Genomic DNA, 26,762 nt, shown 5'->3' with positions numbered 1-26,762 from the left:
GAGAGAATGTCTTTCATCCACTGGTTCAGTCCCTAGTTGGCTGCAATGGCCAGGGCTGGGCCAGACTGCAGCCAGGAGCCAGGAGCTTCCTGTGGGTCTCCCACGTAGGTGCAGGGGCATAAGCACTTGAGCCATCTTCTGCTGACTTCCCTGGTGAATTAGCAGGAAGCTGGATTGAAAGTGGAGCAGCTGGGACTCCAGCCAACACCCATATAGGATGTTGGCACTGCAGATGGCAGCTTTATCTACTGTACCCTTTTTCCAATACAAATTTAAAACTTTTTTATTTATTTGAAAAACAGAGATCTTCCATTTTCTGGTTCACTCCTCAAATGCCCATAATAGCCAAGTCCTAGTCAGGCCGAAACCAGGAACTGGAACACAATGCAGTGGGTTAAAGCCCTGGCCTGCAGCACAGGCATCCCATAAGGTGCTGGTTCAAGTCCTGATTGCTCCTCTTCTGATCCAGCTCTCTGCTAATGCACCTAGGAAAGCAGTGGAAGATGGCCCAAGTGCTTGGGCCCTTGCACCCACATGGGAGACCCGGAAGAAGCTCCTGGCTCCTGGCTTCGGATTGGCTCAGCTCTGGCCGTTGCAGCCATCTGGGGAGTGAACCAGCGGATGGAAGGCCTCTCTCTGTCTCTACCTCTCTCTATAACTATGCCTTTCAAATAAATAAAATAAATCTTCAAAAAAAAAAAAAAAAAAAGAGCTTAATCCAGGTCTCCCAGCTGAATGGCAGGAGCCCATGTACTTGAGCCATCTTGCTACTGCCCTTGGTGCACATTTACATTTACAGGAAGTTGGACCTGGGACTCAAACCCAGGCACTTTTAAAATGTTTTGTGTTTATTTTCACTTGCCTAAAAGGCAGAGTGACAGAGAAAAAAGATCCGCCATTCCGCAGTTCACTCCCCAAATCCCTACAACAGCCAGGGTTGGGCCAGCCTGAAGCCTGGAGCCTAGAATTCCATCAGCATCTCCCACATGGTTGGCAGGGGCCCAAGCATTTGAGTCAGCATGTGCTGTCTCCCTGGATGCATTAGCAGGAAACTGGATCAGAAGTGGAGTAACAGAGTTAACAGACTGGCGCTGCAGCACAGTAAGTAAAGCTGCTGCACTACAAGCATCCCATGTGGCTGCCAGTTTGGGTCCTCCACCTCCCATCCAGCTCCCTGTGAATGCACCTGGGATAGTGCTTGGACCCCTGCACCCCTGTGGGAGACCTGGATGAAGCTCCTGGTTCCAGGCTTCTGATTTGACCCAGCTTTGGCTGTTGCAGCCATCTGGGGAGTGAACCAGTGGATGGAAGACCTCTCTCTCTTTCTCTGTAATTCTGCCTTTGAAGTACATAAATAAATCTTAAAAAAGTAAAAACAATTGGAGTAACAGGGCCTCAAATCATCACTGTGATCTAAGATGTTCCAAGTGATGGCCTCATCCTGTATGCCACAACACCTGTCCCAAACACTTGATAAGGGATTTAGGAGTCCCAAGCAGAGCTTACCCTCTGCACCAAATACCCATGCCCAGTTCAGCTCCCTCAGGGTTGGTGTCTGCCTGTTTTCGATCTTTTTACTCCCATTTATTAGTGTCTTGGAATCCAAAGTGTGTCCTCAACGGACAGCATTTCATTTGACCTTGTGGCTTGTTTGTGTTTTGTGTTTTTTTTTTTTTTTAACTTTCATTTATTTAGAGAGACAGGGAGAGGAGCTCCCATCTGCCAGTTTGCTCCCCAAATGTCTGCAGCAGTGAAGCAAAACTGCCAGGCACTTGCCCATGGTGGCAGACATCCCGAGCGGAGCGGCATCTTAACTGCTGCTTTTTGTTGATTCGCTTTCACTGCATTTTTTTGGTGTTACTTCCTCCATGGTTTCTGTAGACCTTACCTTTTATGTATCCAGGAACTTCTTCAAGTCTGCCTCAGACAGAATGGCAATTCCAATGAGAGTACCTCCTTCCTACATTAAGTATGCACATCAATTTGTCTGTGTTATTGTTGCCATACATAGGTCGCATATATATACATTATTAACATTATTACTTTGCAAAACTAGGTCTTCTGAAGACCTGGGGGAGGGAGGGAAAGCGTTTAAATCGGTCAAGCTTATGTTCCACTTGCCTTAGCCTTCTGCTGCCTGCTGCTGGTTCTCTTTGTTCTAACGGACCCGAGTTACCATCTGTAGTCATTTCTTTTGTCCAGTATGGCTTTGCTCCCCACCCCGAAGCCTCCTTTGAACTGTCACTATCACCACTATTTATTATTTTTTTTTATTTTTATTTATTTGAAAGAGTTTATTTGAAAGAGAGGTACAGAGGGAGCTCTTCCATCTGCTGGTTCACTCCCCAAATGGTCCAGGCTGATCCAGAGTCAGGATCCATAAGCTTCTCCGAGGTCTCCCACACAGGTGCAGGGGCACAAGGACTTGGGCTATCTTCCACTGCTTTCCCAGGCCATAGCAGAGAGCTGGATCGGAAGTGGAGCAGCCAGGACTCGAACTGATGCCCGTATGGGATGTTGGCACTGCAGGCAGAGGCTTAACCTTCTATGCCACAGTGCCGGCCCCTTAGCTGTTATTATCGACCATCTTACACTTCTGTGTGTTGTAATTGAAAAAGTTGAGATAGTTTTATGTAAATGGATTTTTAAATCCCTTGAGAAGAAAGGAAAAGGAATGAGAGTTTATAACGTCTTATTACGTAATCGTCTTCACCATTCTTTTGACGGGATTCACACTTTGTTCTGAGGTTACGTGCTTTCAGACTGAAGAATCTTCTCTAGTATTTCCTACAGTGCAGATCTACTGGCGATGTAGTCTCTCAGTTTGTTTACCTTGGAATGTCTAGCTTGCCTTTTCTTTGCTAGGTATGGGATTCTTGGTTAACAGGTTTTTTTTTTTAATTTGTTTTGTTTTCCTTGTGCATTTTAAATCTATTGTCCGACTGCTTTCTAGCCTTGTTTCTGATGAGAAATCAGCTTTTAACTTTCCTGGGGGTCCCTGCTAAGTGATGATGTGTTTTTCTCTTGCTGCTTTCAAGATTTCCCCCTTGTCTTTGACTTGTGGTGTTTTGTTACGTTATGTCTTGTCTTAGATCTCTTTGTGCTGGTTCCCCTTGTGGTTCGTTGAATGTCTTTGATGTGGGAAGCTTTTAGCAAACATCTGTTCCTGTTCAGATATTTCTTCCCCTGTTATCATCAGGGGTCATGTACATGTTGGGTTGCATACTGGTGTCCCATGCATTCTGTTTCTGTGTTCAGGTCGCGTGATTGATGTCTGCACTCTGCCTTTCACTTCCTAGATTTGGTTTCTTTCTTTCTTTTTTAAAGGTTGATTGATTTTAAAGAGTTTTATGTATATATATAGAGAGAGAGAGAGAGAGAGAGAGAGAGGAGAGGGAGAGAGAGACAGAGAGACAGAGACATCTTCCATCTGCTGGTTCACTTCCCAGATGGCCACAACAACCCGAAAAGGCCAGGAGCTTCTTCCCGGTCTCCCACATGGGTGGCAGGGGCCTGAGCACATTTGGACCATCCTCCACTGCTTTTCCCAGGCCATTAGCAGAGAGCTGAATCAGAAGTGGAGGAGCCGGGACCCGAACCAGCGCCCATATGGGATGCTGGTGTCACAGGTGGCGGCTCTGGCTTTACGCACAGCACCACGGCGCCAGCCAGGTTGCTTTGTGTGAATTTTATCTCTGCTGATGTCTTCTGTTGACAGTGCAGTTGTGCCTTCTGCCTCTTCAGGCGTTTGTTCTTTGAAACACAGTAGCAATTGTGACCTTGCAGTCTGTAAAGCTGACATCTGGGCGCTGTCACAGGCATTTTCTGTTGGCCTTTTTTCCTACGTGTGGATCAGAGTCTCCTTTGGATGTCTTGTAATGTTTTGTTGGCAGCCAGATGTCTTGTATATCCTGGCAACTCCTGGTGCTGGTCTTGCTGTGTCTGCTTGTCTACTGTGAAGTGACTGCCACATTCTTTGGGTGAGGGCCCTCTTGCACCCACAGTGTACAGTGCTGTACCTTGGAAGAGGAAGCCGTGGGCAGGTGCACAGTCACCCTGGATGACAGTGGTGTGGGCAGAGCTCTTTCTGACTGTCTTCCCAGCTCACACTGAACTGTTAAAACTCCACTGATGGCCAGCTGGTTGCGTTAACGTGGGCTTCTGTACAAGGATCATTTCTGAGATGATTGAGATTTATTCCGACTCCTGTGAAGCTATTCTTAGCTGTCTTACTGAAACTCCCTGGCACTTAACTGGCCTGTGATTCAGATGACGTCCCTGTTAAATCTACCGGGTCTCCTCTGAATTCCTTTCTCCATTGTTTTGAGAGAGTCCACAGCGCTGGGACCTCCCCTCACTCCCCAGCCAAGGAAGTCAGTTCCTTTGGGAAGAGACCGAGCACTCATGGTGACCTGCCAGGCTCTCCCCTGGGCAAAATCTGAGAGCCAAGACGCTGGGGGCCGGGATAGTATAGTGCTTCTCTCTGAGTGACTGCTGCCTTAGGTGCTGGTGGGGCGCCTCTTCCTGATGAACAAGCCAAGCCCACAGTCAAGCCTCCACACCACGCACAGGGCCTGGGTGGAAGAACAGGAGCTGTCACCTCTCACCTTGTGCTTGCTCAGAACCAAGCCTCAGCGGCTGAGCAGTGTGGGCCGCAGTCTGGAGTGGTGTTTCCATCGTGCCCAGCTGGTAGCAACAAGTAGTGGGTCACGTTGCAGACGTCCCAGCCCGCTCTCCGCTTCCTGGGCCTCAGTCACTTTCCCCCCGTTAGGTGTTTCTTCACTTACTTGCCGTGTCCTTAGGAACCTTTCCAAAACCCCAACTGGTTGGTTGTGAGTAGCTTCTCCGTCAGTTGCACTGTGGAGTGGCTCTGAGGTGCACCTCTGCCTGCCTTCGGAGCAGTGAGTTCCCTAGTTGGTGTTTCTGAAGCCTTGTGCCTTAGTTTCCAAAAACCTCATGAAGACTCCCTCAAGATGAAACTGTAGATTTGTTTACTGTTGAAAGTATAAAAGCACTAAGTAATTGATAGAGTAGTGACTATCTATAAGACATTGTGCATAGAGTTTTATTTTTGGTTCAGTGAGAAATCCAGCAACATTTTGGATTAAAAAATACTAGAAATAAGAGCTTTGTGCAGTGAAGGTGATTGTGCTTTTAGAAAAGCTGAGTGGTTCCAGCAAAATGTTCTTAGAAGTAAGAGTTTGGTAAGAGATAGGATTCCAGAAAATATAGATAGGATTAAGTCTAACAATAGCCAGGATTAGACAGAGGGCATTAGTGAATTCAGGGGCTTGCTTAAAACTTTTTACAATGCTATTGCAATTAAAAGCAAAAAAGTGATCCTGGCAGAGTAGTAGGACAGTGGCCCAGAACAGAGAGTGGCCAAGGATCCTGGTGTGTTGTAGAACTTAGTGTTCCTTATGGTTAGTATAAAGACAGTATGGTATGACCTGTGACCCTGCCAGCAGGGTCTAGGAAAGTGCCTGGTAGCCGGACATCAGTAACTCCGCAGGTGACTGGTACAAGTGGGATGAAGAGAGATGATACAAAATGTGACCTCAGTTCACGTTTTGCCACCAAATGAGTTTAGGGGGGAAACGTGTGCTTCTGGAGCCTTTTGAATTTCGGAGTTACCAATAAGGGAGCATTCACCTTATATACCAATTTAGTAGGAAATAATGGTTAATAGTAATTTCCACAGAACAAAGTAGGACCCCTGCCTCATGTCAACTGTTAAACTCTAGAAAATTCTAGCGTGAAAAAGTAAAAGATCAGAAACAATTTAGGTTTGTTTGCCTTGAGGTTAAAGGAATCCTTCCTGGGCAAGCCAGGAGGTAAGTCCAGAGGCCACCAAGGAGTTGACCTGGAAACACCGAGCAAGGTGACCCAGCAGGCCTGTCAGATAACTCAGCTTTGCTGGAGTAATGCTGCAAGTGTTCTTCCCTCCTTTTTTTTTTTTTTTTTTTTTTTCCATTTTTATGTGAGAGCAGAAATGCCCAGCAGTGGTAAGATCCAGTGCTGACAGGCAGGAGGACCGATCAGTTTCAATAGAGGTTTCAGAAGCAGCACCACTTGTGATGTTCTGGCAGTGACTGTCCCTTTACGGGGGGCCAGTTGGGTTAGAACTGAAAGCACCAGCAGGGAGGTCCATGTCGGTTTATTCTGGTGATGTTGTGTGGGAACATCTTTGGGGGCAGGTTGCAGTGTGTCCATCCGGGTGCCCAGAAGGGGGAGGAGCCTCAAGGAAGGACCCTGTGATGATGCCCTCTTAGCAGCGTGCAGAAGGGTTGTCCATCTTCTCCCCACGTAGCAGAAGACACACGCACCTAGAAAAAGGGAGTAGGGGGTGCAGCAGCCTGATTTATGGCTTTCTGAGACATCCATAGAGCTGGCTAGTGCTCTGTAGGGGTCCCGGAGGCAGGTGTGTGCTCTAGCTCCCTCGTTCCCATTCTGCCCCTGGCTTTCTGGTGATGACAGTGAGATGTGCCTGGACTCCCAACCACAGAGGAAATGACACGGGTCAGTGTGCATCCTTCCAGAGCCACTGGGGGCAAGTCACAACCACTGCCCTGTCACTCACCTTTCTTATGCCAGTGGACACATGAGCCCGATTTTAGGGGCTTGCGCAGTGTGCTTTTGAGTGTCTGATGTAATCATTTCCTCCACCAAAGAACATTCCAGTGCTTTCCAGTTTTTCATCACCATATAACTATTGTGCATGCATTTCCCGAATTTCTTTTTTCTTTCGACCTATTCATTTGAAAAGAGTGACACAGAGGGGGTGAGAGAGTGCTTCCATCTGCTGGTTTATTCCCCAAAAATGGCCATAAGAGCTGGGGCTGGGCCAGGCCAAAGCCAGGAGCCTGGAACTCCCATCTGGGCCTCTACGTAAATGGCAGTGACCCAAGGACTTGGGCCATGTCCTGCTGCTTTCCCCAGGCGCATTAGCCAGGAGCTGGATCAGAAGTGGAGCAGCGGGGACTTGAACCAGCACTCATTCGGGATGCCAGCATTGTAGGCAGTGACTCCATGTTTTCAGTTCTGTTTAAAGAGTTATTCATCTATTTATTTTGTTTATGTAAAAGGCAGAGTTACAGAGTGAGGAGAGACAGATGTTCCATCTGCTGGTTCACTCCCAGTTGGCCAGAACAGTCAGGGCTGGGCCAGGCTGAAGCCAGGAGCCAGGAGCTTCTTCTGGATCTCCCACATGGGTGCAGTGGCCCCAGCACTTGGGGGCCATCTCTGCTGCTTTCCCAGGCTGTAGCAGAGAGCTGGGTCAGAAGTGGAGTAGCTGGGTCTCGAACTGGTGCCCATATGGGATGCTGGCATCACAGGCGAAGGTTTAACCTGCTACACCACAGCGCCGGCCCATGTTTTCAGTTCTTAAACTTAGGATAAGTTCTGGAAAGGGGTTGAAACAAATTTTTACTTTAAAAAAAAAAAAAAACTTATGTGAAAGGCCGTGTGACAGAGACAGGGAGAGACAGAAAAGAGGGACCTTGTATCCACTGGTTCACTCCTCAGGGACCTGCAGCAGCCAGGGCTGGGCCAGGCCAAAACCAAGAGCCCAGAGAGCCACCTGGGCCTCCTGGTGGGTGGTGGGCCGTGGTCTGCCTCCCAGGTGCGTTAGCTGACCCCAGGCTCTGCAGCGCGGGATGAGTGGCCTCACGCACTGCACCGCGCTGCGGCTCGCGCCGCATTTAGCTCTTCAAGACTGGAACCCTGTGGGTTATGGTCGCTGGAGCTCACTGGCCTTGGACATGGGTGTTCCTGGCTTTCTGCTCTGTCGATGCTGAAGGCCTCTGCGCGGATCGGGACCTGTGGCTCCTCGTTGTGTGGGTTGTGCACGTGTGGGTTAGAAAGCTTCTGTGTGATTCCTGCAAGTCAGGGCCGAGCTCTGTAGGTGACCCTTGATCCCAGTAAGTATGACGGCCAGGCAGAGTGGGGCAGCGCAGAGCGGGCGGGCAGGCGCCCGGACAGCGTCTCCAGCCCTGCCCGCCCTGCCCGCAGCTCATGATGGAGCAGTCCAAGAAGTCCTCGCTCATGGTGGCCCGCAGCATCCTCAACAACAAGCTCATCAGCAAGAAGCTGGAGCGCTACCTGAAGGTAAGGCGCCGCCCGGCCCCGCCCCGCCCCGCCCCGGCCCCGGGCCCCGCCTCACTGCCCGCGCTCCCTGCAGGGTGAGAACCCCTTCACCGACAGTCCCGAGGAGGACCGAGAGCAGGACGAGGCCGAAGGGACGCCGGGCGACGCGGAGGCCGCGCCGGCGCAGCCCCCGGTGCCCCCGGAGCCGAACCCTGGCGCCGCGTCGCCGCCGCCGCCGCCGCCTCCCCCGGAGGAGGAGGAGGAAGGCGAGCCCCTCCTCGGCGGGGCCCTGCAGCGCCAGATCCGCGGCATCCCGGGGCTCGACGTGGAAGACGACGAGGAGGGAGGCGGGGGCGCCCCGTGACGCGGGCCCAGGGCGGGCAGGGCCTGCGTGGCCAAGGCTGGAAGTCAAGTCGAATAAAGTTCTTCCCACCCAAGTCCTAGTCGGCCTGTCAGTGTGCGGGCGGGCGGCGGGCGGCGGGCGGCGGGCGGCGGGCGGCGGGCGGCGGGCGGCGGGCGGCGGGCGGCGGGCGGCGGGCGGCGGGCGGCGGGCGGCGGGCGGCGGCGGGGGGGCGCAAACCACTCTCTGGGCGCCGGAGTAGGCTGCGCCTGCGCACGGGGGAGGTGCGAGTTGCGCCTGCGCGCCGGCGGCGGGCGGGGCGTGAAGTGCGCCTGCGTGTGGCCTGGGCCCCGAGACGCCGGAGTCCAACCACAATTCCCGAGAGGCTGCAGGCGCCAATCGCAAGCAACCCGGAAGGTTAGCTGGAACGGCCGTGGGCGTGTCTTCCGGAAGACCAGCCATTGGCAGCGCGCGAAGGGAGTGACGTGATACGTGACTTCCAGTAGCGGAAGGCGGGAGGTGCGTTGAACGCATGCGTCCTGTGGCAGCCTAGATAAAAGGGGCTGCTGGCGGGCCGCGTCGAAGACATGGAGCAAGGCTACGGAGGTCAGTACGAACTGCTCGGCGCGAGTCGGGGAGGGCAGGTGCCATCCGGGCGACGCAGCTGCCGCTGCGCAGAAGACCACGGGCCTGGCCTACGGGGCGAGCGCAGTTGCCCCAACGCAGCCCTGCCAGGAGGCGGCCGGGGCGCGCGCGCTGCTCATTGGGCCTTGGCGCCGTCTCTCCCGGGGCGCTGCGTGCCGATTGGCCAGCAAGCCCGAGGGGCGGGCGGCGCTTCGGGGGGCGCCGTGGGTCGTCCGGGCCGTTTTTTCCTCGCGGCGCAGCGGGAGCTCAGCCGGGCTTCGGCGACTCTAGTGCTCGCCGTCCCGCCGCCTCCTCCTCCTCTTCCTCCTCCCCTCCCCTTTACAGACGCCACAAAATGGCGGCTCCGGGGGCGGGGCCACGACGTGGGGTCCGGCCCGGGGGTGCTTGATCGACGGCTGGGGACCCGCCTTTCCCGGGCCCGCTGGGCTTGGTAGGGCCTTTGCTGAGCGTTGTGGCTGCGAGCACATCCGGTCTGCGCGGGGTCGGGTCTGTGGCCGGCCGGGCCCACCGCGGCCTCTGCAGGGGTTAGCCTCTCCGGGCGCAGCTGTGTGCTGGCCGAGGGGGGCGGAGGCGCCCCCGGACGAGACAGCCGGGGGACAGGCCGAGGAGTTTGGTGTGCGAAGCCGGGGTGCAGCAGCCCCTCATGGCGGCCTGGAGGGGCCTAGGGACCGTGTAGGAGCGGACGCGCCCCTTCCCGCTTGGCTTCAGCGCCTGCCTGCGGTGGAGCCGACCTCTTCGAGCTCCCCGCTCCTGTTCTCGGGAATCAGAACCTTCCGGGAGGCCTTTGCTCTGTTCCTGGGGCCGGGTTCACCCGCCAGAAACCCGTTGGAACTTGCACGGTAGGGCTGGGCCGGGGAGAGAAGCTGGGGGCGGGGGATGTGGGGACGGGTCTGACCTGGGCTGCGGCAGCTAAGGCAGGCGCGGGTCTCTAGAGGTGACAGAGTGGGGGGGTCCCTGCAGCAGGGATTGCAGAGGGTGGGGGTCTCTGAGCTGCAACCTTGTGTGCGTGTGCGTGCGCGCTTGGGTAACCATAGCGCCCTAGGGGAGGGCTCGGCCCGCTCCCTGAAGCCTGGCCTGGTCTCTCTGCCTTGTCTTCCTTCGCGCCAGACAGCTCCTGCCAGTAACGCCGTCCTCCCTTCGTGTAGGCTGGAGAGGTTTTTCTCTCCTGCGCGTCCTAGCTGCGGAGACTTTTTTGAGTCCCCCCCGGGTGGTGTTTTGAGGGATCAGGGCCCCGGAGGTCGGTCGGCTGCTGTTAGGGTCTGAGCACGGTGGGTCAGGAGAGGGCTCCGTCCGCAGTGGAGCGAGTCCCCGAGCTCCTGCCGCACAGTAGGGCATCCTGTGGGCGGCGGGACGTCTTGGAGGCGAGCGTGTCTGCTCATCAGAGTTGAAGTGCGGTGGTGGGCACGGGCTTGGGGGACGCAGGTGAGAAGCCAGCTCCCTGCCCCGGAGGCGGGGCCTGGAGGGTGACATTTCCCTGCTCTGAGTGGCCCTGGGGTCCTTCGGGGGAGCTGAGCCCTGCTCTTAGCTTGCTGGGTGTTGCAGACAGCTGTAGGCTCCTGCTCATCCTTGACTCGGGTTTGAGGCTTGGAGGGGCCTTGGAGCAGCTCTGACCTCTTCTCCCCTCCTCCCTCCTCTCCCTTCCCCTTCCACCCTCCCTTCTCCTGCCTTGAGGCCTGTCAGCCGGCTGTGGGACGGATCCTTAGGGGATGATGCTGGCAGCCATGGCTGTCTTCTCTGGAGGCCAGCACCTCCAGGTCCGGGTGTCCCGTGCGTGCGTGACGGCTGACGCGTTAACCCGCAGCATCTTTTGTTCACAGGCTACGGGGCGTGGAGTTCAGGGCCTGCCAGCAACCAGGGTGAGTGGGTCGAGGGGGAGATGGTCCCCCGGGGGTCTACAGAGCGCTCTGTGGCTGCTCAGGCAAAGGAGCTGACTAGACTGCAAGCCACCTGCTTTTCTTGTTTTGAACGGGCAGTGAAATTTGAATGTCATGGTTTGGCGTGTCACGAGATGCCGTTTGTCACAGCAGGCTCTCTCTCAGGGCTGTGTGTGGTGGGAGTGTTCCCTGTCCTCTAATGGATCCTGTGTGCTGCCTAGTGCAGCTTTGGGTTTAGGGTTGAGCGGATGATACTCGAGTTCCCTGCTTCCGCCTCCCCCCACCCCCCAGTGGTGCGGGACATTTCCCCTGCGTGTGTGCGGGCTGACCCTGCCGAGGGGCCGCGGCGAGGTGCTCAGTGTGTCCGGAGGACGGGGAGTGCTCTGTCTGCTGCCGGCCCCTGATGCCTTCTGAGCCTGGGACCTGTCCCAGCACCCGCTGGGGACACATCGCGTTCCCTCGTTCAGTTGAGTTGAGGACGTGATTTTTTTCCATCAGAGGCTCCCCGGGGCGGACTGGCAGTGCCCGAGAGCTGGCCCTTTATCAGGCTCCGCTTGGCAGCCTGGCTGGCCTCCTGGCTGGTGGCCCACAGGAGACGGACAAGCTTCCTGGGGGTTGTGTGCACCAAAGCACCCTTTTCCCGGCCCGCTAATCAGGAGAGAAGCGCAGGTTCCGCTCAGCCTGGTTCTGTGGGTCTTGGGTGCAGTGCAGTCTTGTCTCCCTGGAGCTGGGTTGCTGGTGCCTTCAGCCTCCAAACGAGGCTCTCATGTGTCTTTCTGTTTCTCCTAAGGTGCATATGGAAGTGGGGCGACCAGCTGGGGGTCTGCAGGTGGGTGAGGGGCTGAGATGCACACCCCTCCTCCTTTCCCTGTCCCCCATCACCCGGGTGTCCCCCAGCCAGTGGGGATGTCTGGTGTGCTCCCCCTCCCCCCGCGAGCATGGTGCTGGAGCAGGGTCATGGGTGGGTTCCAGGAGCAGCAGGCTCTTGACAGCCCAGACTCCCATTTGTGGGGGACTCTGCCAACTAGGGCTTGATGGGGAGCCACTTCCCGCTCTGGCCACCTCTTGCTGACTCCTTGACAGCTGTGTGCCCACACCACGCCAGCAGTGCCTGGTCTCTGCCAGTCCTTTGCCTTCTAGGTGGGCGGTGGGTTCTCCTTCACTGCCAGGGCCTCGGGCCTGCCCAGGTCTGACCTGGGGCCTCTACCCTCTGACAGGTTACGACAACTACAGTTATTACGGGGCCCAGGGCGCCGGCGTCACCTCGGGATCATCCTACAACTACGGCCCAGGCTCGTCCTGGGAGGCCTCCAAGGGCCACGATGGGGGCCCTGCCATGCACATGTCCTCCTCTTTCGGGCCAGAGCCGTGCGACAGTTCTGACTCCCTCATTGCCAAGATCAACCAGCGTCTGAACATGATGTCCAAGGAAGGAGGCAGGGGCGGGAACAGCGGCGGGGAGGGCATGCAGGACCGGGAGAGGTGATTATGGCCCTGAGCCCTTCCCTGGGTGGGGGGGTTCCCTGCACGCTGGCTTGGTGCTGGCTCTCGCTCGTTCTCTCTCTCATCTCCCTCTTGAGTGTGGCGTAGGTGAGGGAGCCGAGCCCACTGTGGGGGAGCGGGGAGAAGAGGCGCTAGGACTTTGTTGCTGGGTGTTCACGGGCTGGCTGGGGCAGACTCCTTGTCTGCACCGGGGCTGCTCTGGCGGCCAGAGGGCTTCAGGCCCCCTCCACAGTGCTGTGTTTCCCTGTGAGCATTTGGGTGGGGGTGGGAGGGTGGGTTTGCTGTTGCAGAGGGAGGGAGCAGCTTTGCAGCAGGCGGTGGAGGGTCTCAGCCATCCCTGAGGGCCTTTCACTCGCCTCCTTTGCAGCAACTTCCGCTTCCAGCAGTTCGAGTCCTATGACTCCCGGCCATGCCTGCCGGAACACAACACCTATCGGCCTAGCTACGGCTACGACTACGACTACGACCCGGGGGCCGAGCGCAACGGCAGCTTTGGCGGGCAGTACAGTGACTGCCGGGACCCAGGCCGTGAGCGCGGCTCCCTCGACGGCTTCGCACGCGGTCGGGGCCACGGCCACGGCCGCTTCCCAGACCGAGGCAACTCAGGCGCCTTCGGACGCGGTGACCCCTTCCTGCCTCCCTCAGGCTCCTCCGAGCCCCTGTCCGGTTCCTGGAATGAGCTGAACTATGGGGGGGGCCGGGGCCCCGGCGGCCCCTCAGGCAATAGGCCACCGCCTTCCCTCTTCTCGCAGCCTGACTACGGTGGGATGGGCATGCAGGGGCCAGGCGGCTATGACAACTCCATGCCCTATGGGTGCGGCCGCGCCCAGGGGCGCATGCGGGACTGGGTAAGGCCTCCTGGGTGTTGGCTCCCCTCGTTTTTTAAGGGGGTGGCGCCACTTCTAGAGAGCGCACCCCACGGTTTAGTCTTAGCGGTTCCATCCCCCACTCTCCAGCCTCCGACCCTGCCCACTCTGCTTCCTGTCTCCCTGGCCATTTCCTGTTGCTGTGGCCGCTGGTGACTCCATGCCGCCCCGCCACCCTTCCTCTCCCGCCCCTCCTGGATTTCTGAGCCTCAGTTCTTGGTCAGGAGGGGTGGGGGTATGGCGCGAGCCCCCAGTGCAGGGGGACCTGAGAGAGGTGTACTCCTGTTGTCCACAGCCCAGGAGGCGGGGCTTCGACCGCTTTGGCCCAGACGGCATGGGCAGGAAACGCAGGCCGTTTCCCCCGTACGAGGAGCCAGACACCAAGGTTGCCCGGGCTGACAGTGAAGGGGACTTATCTGAGAACGGTAGGCGCGCAGGGCCTGGTGGGTGTCGTGGACACGCTGGGAGCCCGGGCCAGACATCGAGCGCAGGGATGTGCAGACCAGGAGCAGGGGGGCCCCCTGCCGGGGCTGACCTGTCCTGCCCCTTTGTGCCTGGCAGAGGATGGAGCTGGTGACTTCCGGTCAGGAGATGAAGAATTCAGAGGCGTAAGTGCAGCTTTTTGGCCAAGTCCCCGCGTGCGGAAGGGCTGGGTGTTCCCTGTCTGTCCCCCTTCCTCACAAAGAGGCGGCACCAGCTATGTCCTCTCAGCCAGCTCTAAGCAGTTGGCCTGGGCGCTCGTTCCCTCCCTGAAAACAGCCACCCTCTGTTGGCCGGTCCCTGCCGCCAGCCCTGCAGGGCATCACCTGTGTCTGCGTCCCCCTGGTCCTTGGGGTGCCGGGTGAGCCGAGGTGGGCAGAATGCGCTGGGTTTGTGGCTTTCCTGAGGGTCTTCCTCTGCTCCCCACTGGGCGGGCACCTGGGAGTCTTCAGATCCCTGGCACCCGTGGCTGCTTAACCTGGCACATGGTGGCAGGGGCTGGACTGCTTGTAGAAAGTTCTGGAGCCACCACCTCACCACCCAACTTTGCGTTGTACCCTTCTTCCAGGAGGACGAATTCTGTGACTCCGGGAAGCAAAGAGGTAGGCATCACCCCGTGGCCTCTGTGGCTGCCCCGTGTCTTCCCAGCTGGGCCTCTAAGCAAAGCTGGATGGGGCGTGAGAGTGGGTGGGGGCTGCAGGCAGAGGAAGAGCTGCAGTCACTGGAAGCTCTGCTCTGAAGTATTTGGGGCCACGTGTGCCGAGAGCAGGTCTGTTTGCCTCTCGGTGTGTGGGCTGCAGTGTGGGTGGGAGGGGCAGTGAGAATCCCCAGCTGGGTGTCTGCAATTCTCACAATGGCAGGGAGGGGAGGGCCCCGCGGCGGGCACAGTCCCTGTGCTGTTATCCGCTGGAAGTCACTGTCCCCCTTTTTCTCAGTTGCCAGCCCAGAACTGCGTCCCTGGGCCCCAAGGTGGGGATCCTGGCAGCCGTGTGCCTGTCCACAAGTGTGGGACAGGTGGCGGACACCACCCAGACACCACCCAAGATCCTGCAGCAGGTCTTGTCTGTCACAGCACAGGAGACTCGCGTCCAGGTGCGAGGTCAGGGCAGGTCGTGGCTGAGCCCCTCAGAGGGTCACAGAGAAGCAGCCTGAGCTGCAGCGGCCATGGACTCTCCCACGGGCCACTTGTTTCTTGCCCCGCCCCGTGGGTCCAGCACGACCGCTTCCCCGCAAGGATCCCAGGCTGGCCCCGTGGGCGGCCATGCTCCTGTACCTTCTGGAAGCCTTGGGTTGAGATGCTCCTGCTTGCCGTGCTGCCGGGCCCAGCCGAGCCCGAGGTCCTCCAGCCCCGGCACTGGAGCAGTTGTGTCCGTAGCTTGTGCAGCGGAGTCGATGCTGAAGCGAAGGTGCCGTGTCTGTTGCGCGCAGGTCCTGCTGCCTCCCCGGATGACGTTGCTCTTAAGCAGCAGTCATAGTTTCAGGCAGTGGCCTCTTGCCAAAAACCCCACACGCCCTTTTGAGAGGCTTCTGAGCAGCGCACACCCGTCGCCATCTTCGTGGGACAGTCGGGACTGGCATCAGGGGTAGGGGTTACAGTTCAGATGCTTATCCAACCTTTTTCAGTGTCCGCCGGCCCTGGCTGGCCCTGAGCCCCAGGGACCCAGCTTTGGCTCGATGCTGGGCTGCTGGCTGCGCCACACTCTGGAGGAGCCCCAGCGCCGGCCCCCAGGGCACAGACGGGAGGACCGCATGGGTCTCTTCCCATTTTTGTTTCCAGGATGGCTTCCTGTGCCACCCCGGGCAAGCCCTAGGCTGATGGTTTTTGAGAGTGGAAGATAGAGGTTGGGCCAGCAAGGACTCAGACACCTGCTGAGGCCCTAGTTGAGACGAGGCCGACGGGACGGGCGCCTCGGCCCCTGCAGGTGGGACGGTGGGTAGGAGAACGGCTGGCGTGGTTTCTGGGGGCCTTGCCGCTGCTGCCTCTGTGTTGGGAGAGTCGCTTTTCTCCTTCCTTAAGTGGCGTTGGGAGAAGACCCGGTGACAGCACAGCCAAGGACAGGCAGCCTGGGGCAGGGTCAGTAGGATGAGCAGGCCGTGCTCCTGGCCCATCCTGGCCTTACCAGGCCGTAGCAGGAGGTGAGGTGACTACTGTGGGGCTCTCTTGCAAGGCCCACAGCCATTGGGAGCCTCTGCCGGCCCCACGGGGTGTCCCGAGCCTGCTGTGTTGTGGAGCTGGCGGCCGGAGGACAGGGCACCACAGCCCTCCACGAGGCCCTGGCGTTCAGGTGCTTCTGCAGGCTCCTGGAAGGCACTTCTCTGTCACAGGAGAGAGGGACGACGAGGATGAGGAAGTGAAGAAGAGACGAGAGAAGCAAAGGAGGAGAGACAGGTTGCGGGACCGGGCGGCTTCCAGGTGAGGAGCAGGCCCTGGGTTCCTCTGCTGCAGGCGTCTGTTGGGAGCTTGTAGCCAAGCTGGGAAAGGGAGCGGGTGGAGTCAGGGGTGTGCCCTGGCCTGGAGAACCAGCTGGCTTCTGTGTAACCCACGTATGCCCACCAGGGGGCCCTCACCCTCCAGCAGGCCTGAGGAGTGTCGCTGGCCCCTGCCCAAGCTTGGTCCTGGCACCCCAATTCCGCAGAGCTGTTGCAGGGCCCTTGGTGCCTTCTCCGGCCTCAAACCACAGGGGCAGGGGGGTGGTTAATGTAGCAGAAGTGCACATGCAGATGGCCCTTCTGGCCCGAAACAGAGCAAAGGATGCAGAAACACCAAACTCCGCGCACCCTCGCCTCGTCCTGCTCAGCCCTACAGACAGCGGCTCCCCTCCCTATACAGGGGAGGCCGGGACTATCAGGCACAGATAGGACAGGGATTTTCCTTACAAAGAAATGCAAAAGTGACACCACAAAGCCTGGAGGCTGAGAACTGGAAGACACAAGCCCGATTCTGTTTATTTGAAAGGGAGAGCGGGAAAGAGATCTTGATCCTCCAGGTCACCCCGCAAATGCCTGCAGTAGTCAGGGCCGGGCCAGGTCAAAGCCAAGAGCCTGCAAGTCTCCGCCTGTTTCTTCCGGGGCGGGGGGGGGGGGGCAAGCACTCTGGCTGTCTGCCTCTGATCGCCCAAGCGCATTACAAGCAGGGAGCTGGATCGGAAGCGGAGCAGCAGGTGCTTCAATATGGGATGCTGGCATCACAAGTGGCGGCCTAACCACTGTGCTACAATGCCGGCCGCTTAGGGAACCTTTGGGTTTGGACCCTGCACTAGTCCCGAGAATCTGGAAGGGACTTAGGTTGTCGGGGAGGAGGTAAAGAGGCCGCAGCGAAGCCCAAGTGGCCCTGCGTGTCCTTGTAGCTTCCTGTGCTGTGCACATCCACATTCCTATGGGAGTACCAGTTCAAGTCTTGGCTATTCCACTTCCAGTCCTGGTCCCTGCCATGGGAGGCTGGGAGTGAATCCCTCCCTCCTGGCTTCCACCTGGCCCAGCCCTGACGGTTGGCAGCCATTTGGGGAGCCAGTGGAAGATACCTCTTTCTGTCCTCTTGCTTGCTCTGCTTTCAAATAAATAACAATGACGTCAGGAACAGAGATGGGAGCCAGGCCCTAGGGAGCCGACTGAAGCTTGAGGAGTGCCACGGGCCCTGCATCCTTCACTGAGGGAGGGCAGGGCTCCACTCTGCCCCACCACACAGCCCTGATGGCATGAGGAAAGCACGCAGAGTCTCCTGGGAGAGCTTTCCAGAAGTTTTTTCTTCGTATAAAAACAGTGGCTGCCCTCTTAAGGCATTGGCCACACAGGAGCATCTCCCCTGAGAAGTCCCTAGAGCTTGGTGCTGGTTAGCTAGAGCCTGGCGAGGCTCTGGTTCTGAGAAGCCACCACCTCAGGGGTTTCTCTTGGGGAACCTCAGGGTGGATCGTCTCCTGGAAGGACCCGTGGAGTGGGGCAGGCAGGAGCCCCCCATCCCCAGATGAGCTGCCAGGCTCAGGCTCCCTGCCCTGGGTCATTGTCTTCCCCCAGGATCCAGTTTGCCTGTTCGGTGTGCAAGTTCCGCAGCTTCGAGGATGCAGAAATCCAAAAGCACCTGCAGAGCAAATTCCACAAAGAGACGCTGCGCTTCATCGGCACCAAGCTGCCGGACAAGACGGTGGAGTTCCTGCAGGTGAGGACCCGCTCCGGAGGGAAGGGGTGGTTGCACTTGTCCCCGGGTCCCAGAGGCGCCATCCAAGAGCTTAGGCGACTGTAGCCGGTCCTCCCAGCGAGTAGCTGCCACGCTTACCTTCCTGCCCGGTGCAGCATGCCAGCCCCTCCACTGAGAACGTTGCCACCCCCTCCTCCAGGAATATATCATAAACAGGAACAAGAAAATCGAGAAGCGGCGGCAGGAGCTGATGGAGAAGGAGAGCGCCAAACCCAAACCTGACCCTTTCAAGGGTGAGTGGGGGTGGGGGTGGGCGGTGGTCCCAGGGTGCGCAGGCTGTCAGGGGAGGAGGAGGTGTTGCAGCGGGAAGTGTAGAGCAATGGAAGGTGTTTACATGTAGCCCTGGGCTGGTCAGTGCTCTGCCAGCAGCGGGTGGGAGCCTTGTAGCCATCTGTGGATGGGGAGGATGAGGCGCATTGAGGTGGAAAAATCCCGGGGTACAGCAGTGGCCAGGAGCCCTGAGCCCCGTGTTCCTGCAGCAGCATGCCAACCTAACTGAACCCTCGGCCCTGGCATTGCAGGGGGCTGATCTGGGCCTTGGATGGGAGGCGTGGCGGAGGGGGGTGGGGAGGAGTTTACCACGGGCTTGGCTTCTGGCACAGGGATTGGCCAGGAGCACTTCTTCAAGAGGATCGAGGCTGCGCATTGCCAGGCCTGCGACATGCTGATACCCGCGCGGCCCCAGCTCCTGCAGCGGCACCTGCACTCCGTGGACCACAACCACAACCGCCGGGTCAGTGCCTGCCTGCCATGGCGCTCAGCTGGGATTCTGCCTGGAGAATGCTCCCTGAAAACCAGCCGGGCGAGGGACTCACTGCTGGAGCACTTTGGGCTCCCCCTGGGAGTCGGGTGGTGGATGACGCCCTGCAGACAGGCTGTGTCTGTGCATTCGCATGTGTTAGGTGTCAGGAGGGGTAACCTAGAGCTGTCAGAGAGTCCACGGAGCACAGGCGTGGGCTCTGCTGATGCAGATGTCCAGGTGTCCGCGCCAAAGCAGCCACAGATGAGGAGGGGTGGGTATGGCTGTGCCTGGTCTCCTGGAGCTTGCTGACCCCTGACCCCTGACCCTAGGTTTAGTCTTTGTCCTTACCCAGGTGTCCAGCGGTGACACCCAGAGCGGCCCTTCTGGTCTCCCAGAACCAGTTGACATGAACCTAAAAAGAGCACTGTGCAAATAAGGGGGTAACTGGCAGACTGCGTCCGCACTGTAGTTGCGCAGACTTAACAGGAAGTCGGTATAACCCAGCGAGTCCTAAGTAAGAAAGTTTCCTGCTGCCTGAATTTGAAAGGCAGAGGGACAGGTCTTCCGTGCGTTGGCATGATGCTCCCAGGTCCTTGGGCTGTCACCCTGCCATCCGCTGGCCTTCCTGCGGCTGGATCCAAAGCAGGGGAGCCGGGACTCGGGCTGGCCCAGCCAGCTACACCACAAGGCCGCCGCCACCCCTCAGTGTCGCGTTGTGGGACTTGCCCAGGGAAGTTGTGTCTCTGCTGGCCGTCTTCCTAAGAGTCCGGCTCTGCTTCCCTTTGCAGCTGGCCGCGGAGCAGTTCAAGAAGACAAGTCTCCATGTGGCCAAGAGTGTTCTGAACAACCGACACATAGTGAAGATGCTGGAGAAGTACCTCAAGGTTGGTGTCAGGAGGCCAGAGCACACGCAAAGCTTATTTATTTGTTTGTTTTAAGACTTATTTATTTATTTGAAACGCGAGAGTTAGAGAGAGAGGTCTTCCATCTACGGGTTCACTCTCCAGATGGCTGCAACGGCAGGAATTGAGCCAATCCAAAGCCAGGAGCTGCTTCTGGGTCTCCCAGGTGGATGCAGGAACCCAAGCACCTGAGCAATCTTCCACAGTTTTCCCAGGCCATAGCAGAGAGCTGGATCTGAAGTGGAGCAGCCAGGACTCAAACTGGTGCCCATGTGGGATGCCGGCTCTGCCACAGCACCGGCCGCCAGGCACAGCTTGAGATTGGGAGAATTGAGCCCCGAGTGTAGTGCCCAGCACTTAAGAGGGACACTGGAGTGCCAGCATGGGGACAGGCTGGGGACTCACTGCTGGCCTGGGAGTGCTCTGGATGGGTCACCCTGCACTGTTGAGGACTCTTCGTCGAGAAGCCCCGATGCTGCGCCCATAAGATGCCGAGCAAATGATACTCAGGTGCTTTTTTATAAAACAATCCAGGGTAGATGATGATTATCCAGGAAAGAAGCAAAATGGAGGTTGTGCCAAGAGTGAGTGAGGTGGGCAGGAACAGGGGCTCCTGGGGAGGAGGGGCAGCGGGAGGTGCTCTTGCCCAGTGCTCACTTCTCTAGGTCTTCAGTGTTGATCCATAACCTTTAGGGCCAGTGTGCCTGGTGCCTGCGTGCCTCAGTGTCACAGTCCGTTACCGGTATGAGAGGCAGGCAGAATACAGTGCTCCCCAAAATGCCTGCAGTGCTTGTGGGGGCCGAAGCTGGGGAGCCCGGAGCAGGAACTCAGTCTAGGCTTCCCACAGGGGTGGTGGTCAACATTGCCTCTCACGGCCTGCAGTATTAGCAGGGCTGGGAATTGAACCCAGACTCTCAGATGGGGGACACAGGTGTCTGAGTCGCCAGGCCAAACAGCCACCCCAAGGCAGATTGTAGGTAAGTAACTTAAGAAAAACAAACTAAGGGGCTGGTATTGTGGCATGCCAGGTAAAGGCACCACTTGCTGTGCAGGCATCCCATGTGGGTGCTGGTTTGAGTTCTGACTGCTCCTCTTTGGATCCAGCTCACTCCTGATGGCTTGAGCGAAGCAGTAGAGGATGGCCTAAGTGCATGGGCCCCTGCACCCACATGGGAGACCTGGAAGAAGCTCCTGGTTCCTGGCTTCGGCCTGGGCCAGACCCAGCTATTGTTGCCATTTGGGGAGTGAGCCAGCTGATGGAAGACCTCTCTCCCTATCTCTCTCTCTGGCTGGCTCGGAGTTTGAAATAAATCTTAAGAAAGAGAAAGAGAGAGAGAAGGAGAGAGAGAGAGAGAGATACAACCAAGCCAGCATTTTCCCTTTGTGGCTTAAAGAAGTTCCAGGTTTCTGGAGGCAAGTGTAGATGATATCTAAGCAGCACATTTTATTTTATGTTTTTTAAAGATTTATTTATTTCAAAGTCAGAGTTACACAGAGAGGAGAGAGAGAGAAAGACGAAAGTCTTCCATCCGATGGTTCACTCCCCAACTGGCCACAATGGACAGAGCTGCGCCGATCCAAAGCCAGGAGCTTCTTCCAGGTCTCCCATGCAGATGCAGGGGCCCAAGGACTTGGACCATCTTCCATTGCTTTCCCAGGCCATAGCAGAGAGCTGGATTGGAAGTGGAGCAGCCGGGTCTCAAATTGGCACCCATATGAGATGCTGGCGCTTCAGGCCAGGGCGTTAACCCGCTGCGCCACAGTGCCGGCCCCTCAGCATGTTTTATTTTTATTTTATTTATTTGAAAGGCAGAGTTAGAGAAGGAGAGATCTTCCATCCTCTAGTTAACTCCCAAAAACGCTTCAACGGCCAGGGCTGGGCCAGGTGGAAGCCAGGAGCCAGGAGCTGCTTCTGGGTCTCCCATATGGGTGCAGGGGCCCAAGCACCTGGGCCATCTTCTACTGCTTTCCCAGGCTATAGCAGAGTTGAATCAGAAGTGGAGCAGCTGGTACTTGAACTGGTGCCCATATGGGATGCCAGCACAGCAGGCGCAGGTTTAGCCCACTGTACCACAGCCCAGCCCCTATGAGATGGCTTTAAATAGAGCAGTTGGGGTAGGAGATGCCAGGTCCTTGGGACCATTGCCGCACAGCTGCAGGCTGCCCTGACCCCACACGCTCTCTCTGGCCAGGGCGAGGACCCTTTCACCAGCGAAGCTGTTGATCCTGAAATGGAGGGAGACGACAACCTGGAAGGTGAGGACAAGGAAGAGAGCCCGGAGGAGGTGGCTGCCGAGGTCTTGGCCGAGGTGATAACCGCCGCCGTGCGGGCCGTGGATGGGGACGAAGCGCCTGATGCCGGGGAAGCTCCAGCTGCCGGGGAAGGCCCAGCCGACTCAGCAGAGGCCCCCAGTGACCCACAGCTGGAGGAGCAGACGTCCTGCGGGTCGGCAGCTGAGATGGGGACCGACCACGGCGAGGCCACAAGTGAGGGGATGACCCTGGAGGCTGACAGCGCTCCCGCCCCAGAAGCCCAAGAGGCACAAACTGATACATCGTGTAAAGCCGAGGCCCCTGCAGAGTGATGGGCGGGCGTGCGGGCGGCAGCACACAGGGGGACCCGCCGGCGCCCACACTGCGGCCGCAGTTGTAATAAAAGTCGGGTGATTAGATCTTGGCAGTACTCTGCGTGGTAGATGCAGCCCCTGGCTGAAAGGCCTTGGGGGGGTCTTCCTTTTTATTTTGGGGGGGGTTTGCTTTTGTTCTTTTTTAGCTGGGAGCAGCTCTGTACTAGGAATAGCTCAGTCTTTATAAAGGGTTATTTTTTTATAAAGTTATTGGCTGTGGCTTCACAGGGCAGCCTTTGCGTGGCTGTGTGTGTGTGTGTGTGTGTGTGTGTGGCCTGCAAGCCTCAAAGGATGGGGCAACTTCCAATTCCCAAGGGACAGGTCCCACCCTGGACACGGCACTGCCGACCCTAGGCCCTTGGTGAATCACTGTTCTCAATATTTGACCTTGTTTTTGGGGTTTGACCTCCACATCACCTCTGTTCGCTTGTTTTCCTTTAAATTGAATGCTTCCCATGCAACATGATGGAGGCTTGCCCAGGTCTGAGTCCCGCCTGCAGTAAGTAGTCTTGGCCGTGCCAGATCAAGGGTTTTTTTTTGTTTTGTTTTGTTTTGTTTTGTTTTTTAATGGCGCAGATGTTCTTTCCTAACGAGCAGAAGGTGAAGGCGGCCTCTCCCTTGGAGTTGACACGGCTGTGTCTTGCTTCCCAGCCAGCCTGGGATTCAGCCAGAGGGCCTATGAATGGAAGAGAGGCAGTAAAGATGTACTTAGGCAGTACCTGTACCAGGTACCAGATGTACCAGGTGCCCCAGATGGGAGGCACCGCGGATTGGGAGAGGGAAAGTGAATATTTACAAGAAAGTTCACTATTAGAATTCAGCACTTGAAATAAAGCTGCTGGATTAGGAGTGGTCCCTCTGAGTCTTTTCTGTCCAGTGCGTGGCTAGGGGCTCCACAGCAGGTGCAGTGTGTGCTGCAGGCAGAGATGTCAAAGGCATAGAACACGAGGAAGGTGAAAAAGAGGAATGAGGGGCGGGCGTTGGGCCTCAAGGCTAAGATGGAGGCCCTGGGTTGGGGTCTGGCTCCCGCAGCTCCCACTTGGACTGCGTCTCCGGTGGGTCCCAGGTTTGGCCTGGTTCAGCCCTGGTTGTTAAACCAGAGGAGAGAAAATCTTCTGTCACTCTGCTTTTTGTAAATAAATCATTAAAAACATTCAGGATTACTCAAAAGTACTTTTACTTTTGCCTTTTGTTCTGAGCAAAAATTTACATAACTGAAGATGAACCCTTATTTATTTTTTTTAAATATTTATTTGAAAGAGTTAGTTAGAGGAGTGGGGGAGTGGGAGAGGTGTTCCATCTGCTGGCACACTCCCCAAATAGCGGTTATGGCCAGAGCTGGGCTGGTCCAAACCCAGGAGCTTCTTCCAGGTTTCCCTCATGGGTGCAGAGGCCCAATGAATTGGGCCATCATCCATTGCTTTCCCAGGCCAGAGATGCAGAGAGCTGGATTAGAAATGGAGCAGCCAGGACGTGCACCAGGGCCATATGGGATGCTGATGCTGCAGGCAGCTGCTTTACCAGCTACGCCATAGCACTGGCCCCTCCCCTTAACCATTTTTAGTGATCAATTCCATGGCATTTGGCACACTGACAGTGCTGTGCAGCCATCTTCATTTGCTGGTTCACTCCCCAAGTGGCTGCAATGACCAGGACTGGGCCACACTGGAGCTACGAGCATAGAACTCCTTTCAGCTCTCCCGTATGGGTGCAGGAGCCCAAGTACTTAGCCCATGTTCACGCTCCACTGCTTTCCGGGGTGCAATAGCAGGGAGCCGGAACGGAATCGGAGCAGTGCAAAACCTGCTACTACGTCATTCCAAGGTGGTCTCATCCTGAAAGAAAGCCCCTTGACCCCCATTCCATATCCCCTCAGGCCTCACAGACCTCGTCTGTTTCTGCTTGTCTCTGGATTATCCATGTTGGGTATTTCATATAAAGGGAGCCATACAATATATGGTCTTTTAAAAGTTTTATATTTACTTAATAGATCTTCCATCTGCTGATTCACTCCCTAGATGGCTGCATCTGCTAGGGCTGAGCCAGGCCGGAGCCAGGAGCTCCATCCTGGTCTCCCACGAGGGTGCAGGGCCCAAATACTTGGGCCATCTTCTGCTGCTTTCCCAAGGCGCATTAGCAGGGAGCTGGATATCGGAAGTGGAGCAGCCAGGACTTGATCCAGCACCCACATGGGCTGCTGGTGTCACAGGCAATAGCTTTACCTGCTAGGCCACAATGCTGACCCTACACATAACTCTTCAGTCTTACCTGCAAGCTAAATATTTTAGATTCTTCTATGTTGGAACATCTGTTATAACTTCCTTTTAGGGCTGAATAATATTCCACAAATGTCCCAGAGAGGCAGATTTCTTTTAAGACTTGAATTTTATTTATTTATTTGAAAAATAGAGCAAGAGATAGATCTTCCATTTACTGGTACACTCTCCAGATGGCTGCAACAGCTGGGGCTGGGGCAGGCCAGAGCCAGGAGCTGCTTCAGGGTCTCCCATGTGGGTGGCAGGCGCTCAAGCACTTGGGCCATCTTCAATTGCCTTCCCAGGAGCATTGGCAGGGAGCTGGATATCGGAAGTGGAGCAGCTGGGACTTGATCCAGCACCCACATGGGCTGCTGGTGTCCTAGGCAGCAGCTTTACCTGCTAGGCCACCCCACCACCAGCAGGGTAACATGGACAGAGGAAGAGACAGAGTGAGCAAGTTGTCCATCTGCTAGGTTCAGTCCCCAAACAGCACTACACAACAGGGCTGGGCCAGGCCAAAACCAGGAGCCAGGTCATCCACATGGGGGGTAGGGGCATGGCAGGGGCAGGGCCCCAAATAGCTTGGGCTGTCACCTGCTGCCTTCCCAGGGGGCATTAGCAGAGCTGGATCCACAGCAGAACTGCAGGGGTTTGAACAGGCAGCAGCTTAACCGGCTGCACCAGAATGGCAGCCCCGAGACGGAGGTTCTTGTCCCTCCAACCGCCCCCACCCCACACCCGAAGAAAAGAATTTCAGACATGGGATGGATTGGCAGTAAACAGGCTTAGCCAAAAGACTTATGAAGCAATACAGCCTGCAGGCCGTGTGCCCAGTCTGCTCTCAAGAGTGTGAGGTCCACGTCTGCCTCCCACTCCTCTGACACGTCGCTGGGCACAGGGCTTCCTCCCAAGGTTCTATGACACCAGCAACCCCTCCCCCACCGTGTTATCAGACAGGATAAGCCACCTAAGTGCTGGGCCAGGAAGATTGCCCCTGGCAGGTGGATAGAGGAGGGGAAGAGTAGGAGCCTATGAGGTTAGCAGACATGGGTAGGATTCTTGATAAGTAAATACCAGGGTGCCTCCAAGCATGCTCTTAAGGTGGCTATGATCCTTCTGCACAAACTTTAAGATGTATTTATCTGAAAGAGTGACAAAGAGAAAGGGAGACAGATCTCCCATCTGCTGGTTTGCTCCCCACATGGCCAAAATGGCCGATGGAAACCAGGAACTCCATTTATGTCGCCCACATGAGTCGCAGGGGCTGAAGTACTTGGTGCATCCTCCCACTGCCTTCACAGGCACATTAGCAGGAAGCCAGGTCAGGAGACAATGAGTCAGGTTAGCCAGAATTAACCTTCTGGGGACCAGCACTGTGGTGCAGCAAGTTGCAATGCTGGCATCCTATATGGGCGCTGGAGTCCTGGCTGCTCCTTTTCTGATCCAGTTCCCTGCTAATGCACCTGGGAAAGCAGAGGAGGATGGCCCAAGTGCTTGGGCCCCTGCATCCTACACCCTAATGCACCTGCTTTCCCAGGCGCATTAGCAGTGAGTGGATCAGAAGTGGAGCAGCCGGGACTTGAACTGGTGCCCTTACGGGATGCCTGAATTGCAAGTGGCAGCTTAACCCTCTAAGCCACAATGTTGACCCTAAGTTATAGCAATTCTTTTTATCTCTTTGGTCCTAGAAATTCCAAGATTGGCAAATATTTTCTCCCATTTGTGCCATGTCTTTCTTTTTTCCCTTAGATATATGTAATGTGCAAAAAAAATATTAATTTTGATGAGGCCCAATTTGTTGTCTTTTTTTGGTTATTTGAAACTAAGAAACCATTGTCGGGGGGCCAGCACTATGGTACAGGCCCCTAAGCCACCACCTGAAATGCCACCTGTTGAGGGTCCAGGGTGGGAGCCAGAGAGCCATCTGTCGGGTTTGCAGAGGACTTGGAAGTCCATGAGGGACACCAGGAACCCATGCACATCATCTGTGTTCTCTGAGTAGCAGTGAACAACCCAACAGCAACGTGAAGAAAGCATTTCCCGTGGCTGCTGTGTAGTGCAATGGTTAAAACACCTCTTGGAGGGCCTCTCTCTCTCTCTGCATCTGAGAGAGAGAAAGCTTCCAACTGCTGGTTCACTCCCCAAGTGGCAGCAACAGCGGGGGCTGAGCCAGATGGTCCAGGATCTCCATCCGGGTTTCACATGTGGGTAGCAGACCTAAGCACTTGGACCTTCTGCTGCCTTCCCA

The 26,762-nt window shown here is 56.5% G+C and overlaps 2 protein-coding genes and 2 long non-coding RNA genes across 34 annotated transcripts in view; 2 read left to right on the top strand and 2 right to left on the bottom strand.

Moving 5' to 3' along the window:
* AKAP8L (A-kinase anchoring protein 8 like) overlaps window positions 1-8,522 on the top strand; it is a 34,533-nt gene extending 26,011 nt beyond the window's left edge. For all 10 annotated transcript variants that reach the window (XR_016222858.1, XR_016222857.1, XR_016222856.1 and 7 more), the window contains 2 exons: window positions 8,011-8,106; window positions 8,180-8,522. Coding sequence is in view for 6 of the 10 variants with exons in the window: in XM_008250681.5 (XP_008248903.2) it covers window positions 8,011-8,106; window positions 8,180-8,449 (366 nt within the window). In the remaining 4 variants the exon portion in view is untranslated. The remainder of the gene's footprint in view (window positions 1-8,010; window positions 8,107-8,179) is intronic.
* On the bottom strand, window positions 5,935-8,022 carry LOC138845633 (uncharacterized). Its single transcript, XR_011382841.2, has 2 exons — window positions 6,581-8,022; window positions 5,935-6,326 (listed from the first exon to the last, which is right to left on the bottom strand). It is a non-coding gene; the product is annotated as an uncharacterized LOC138845633 (long non-coding RNA).
* Window positions 8,523-8,770: 248 nt separating the features above from the next.
* Window positions 8,771-22,301, top strand: AKAP8 (A-kinase anchoring protein 8). Of its 20 annotated transcripts, XR_016222850.1 has the most exons (15): window positions 8,771-9,031; window positions 10,888-10,926; window positions 11,735-11,773; window positions 12,162-12,426; window positions 12,815-13,295; window positions 13,609-13,738; window positions 13,875-13,921; window positions 14,362-14,395; window positions 14,729-14,885; window positions 16,119-16,206; window positions 17,805-17,946; window positions 18,125-18,218; window positions 18,588-18,718; window positions 19,516-19,611; window positions 21,822-22,301. XR_016222850.1 is itself a non-coding variant. In XM_002722799.6 (14 exons), the coding sequence occupies exons 1-14, from the start codon at window positions 9,013-9,015 to the stop codon at window positions 22,212-22,214; spliced, it is 1,998 nt and encodes a 665-aa protein (XP_002722845.2). In that variant the 5' UTR covers window positions 8,771-9,012; the 3' UTR covers window positions 22,215-22,301. The 20 variants fall into 20 exon arrangements, 16 of the variants coding, with proteins under 16 accessions (XP_002722845.2, XP_089172063.1, XP_089172071.1 ...); XM_002722799.6 differs by lacking the exon at window positions 14,729-14,885; XM_070058796.2 differs by lacking the exon at window positions 14,729-14,885 and having other exon boundaries at window positions 9,007-9,909.
* LOC127488472 (uncharacterized) overlaps window positions 21,071-26,762 on the bottom strand; it is a 23,351-nt gene continuing 17,659 nt past the window's right edge. For 2 of the 3 annotated variants that reach the window (XR_011382836.2, XR_016222863.1), the window contains one exon: window positions 21,071-24,910. This is a non-coding gene — a long non-coding RNA (uncharacterized LOC127488472). Of the gene's footprint in view, window positions 24,914-26,762 lie in introns of all 3 variants that reach the window. The other variant, XR_011382837.2, reaches the window with a different exon arrangement.

Source organism: Oryctolagus cuniculus, chromosome 16, assembly GCF_051225735.1.
Source record: "Oryctolagus cuniculus isolate XC-2025 breed Fujian yellow rabbit chromosome 16, ASM5122573v1, whole genome shotgun sequence".
NCBI lineage: Eukaryota > Metazoa > Chordata > Mammalia > Lagomorpha > Leporidae > Oryctolagus > Oryctolagus cuniculus.
This window is presented reverse-complemented; position numbering and strand designations above follow the sequence as displayed.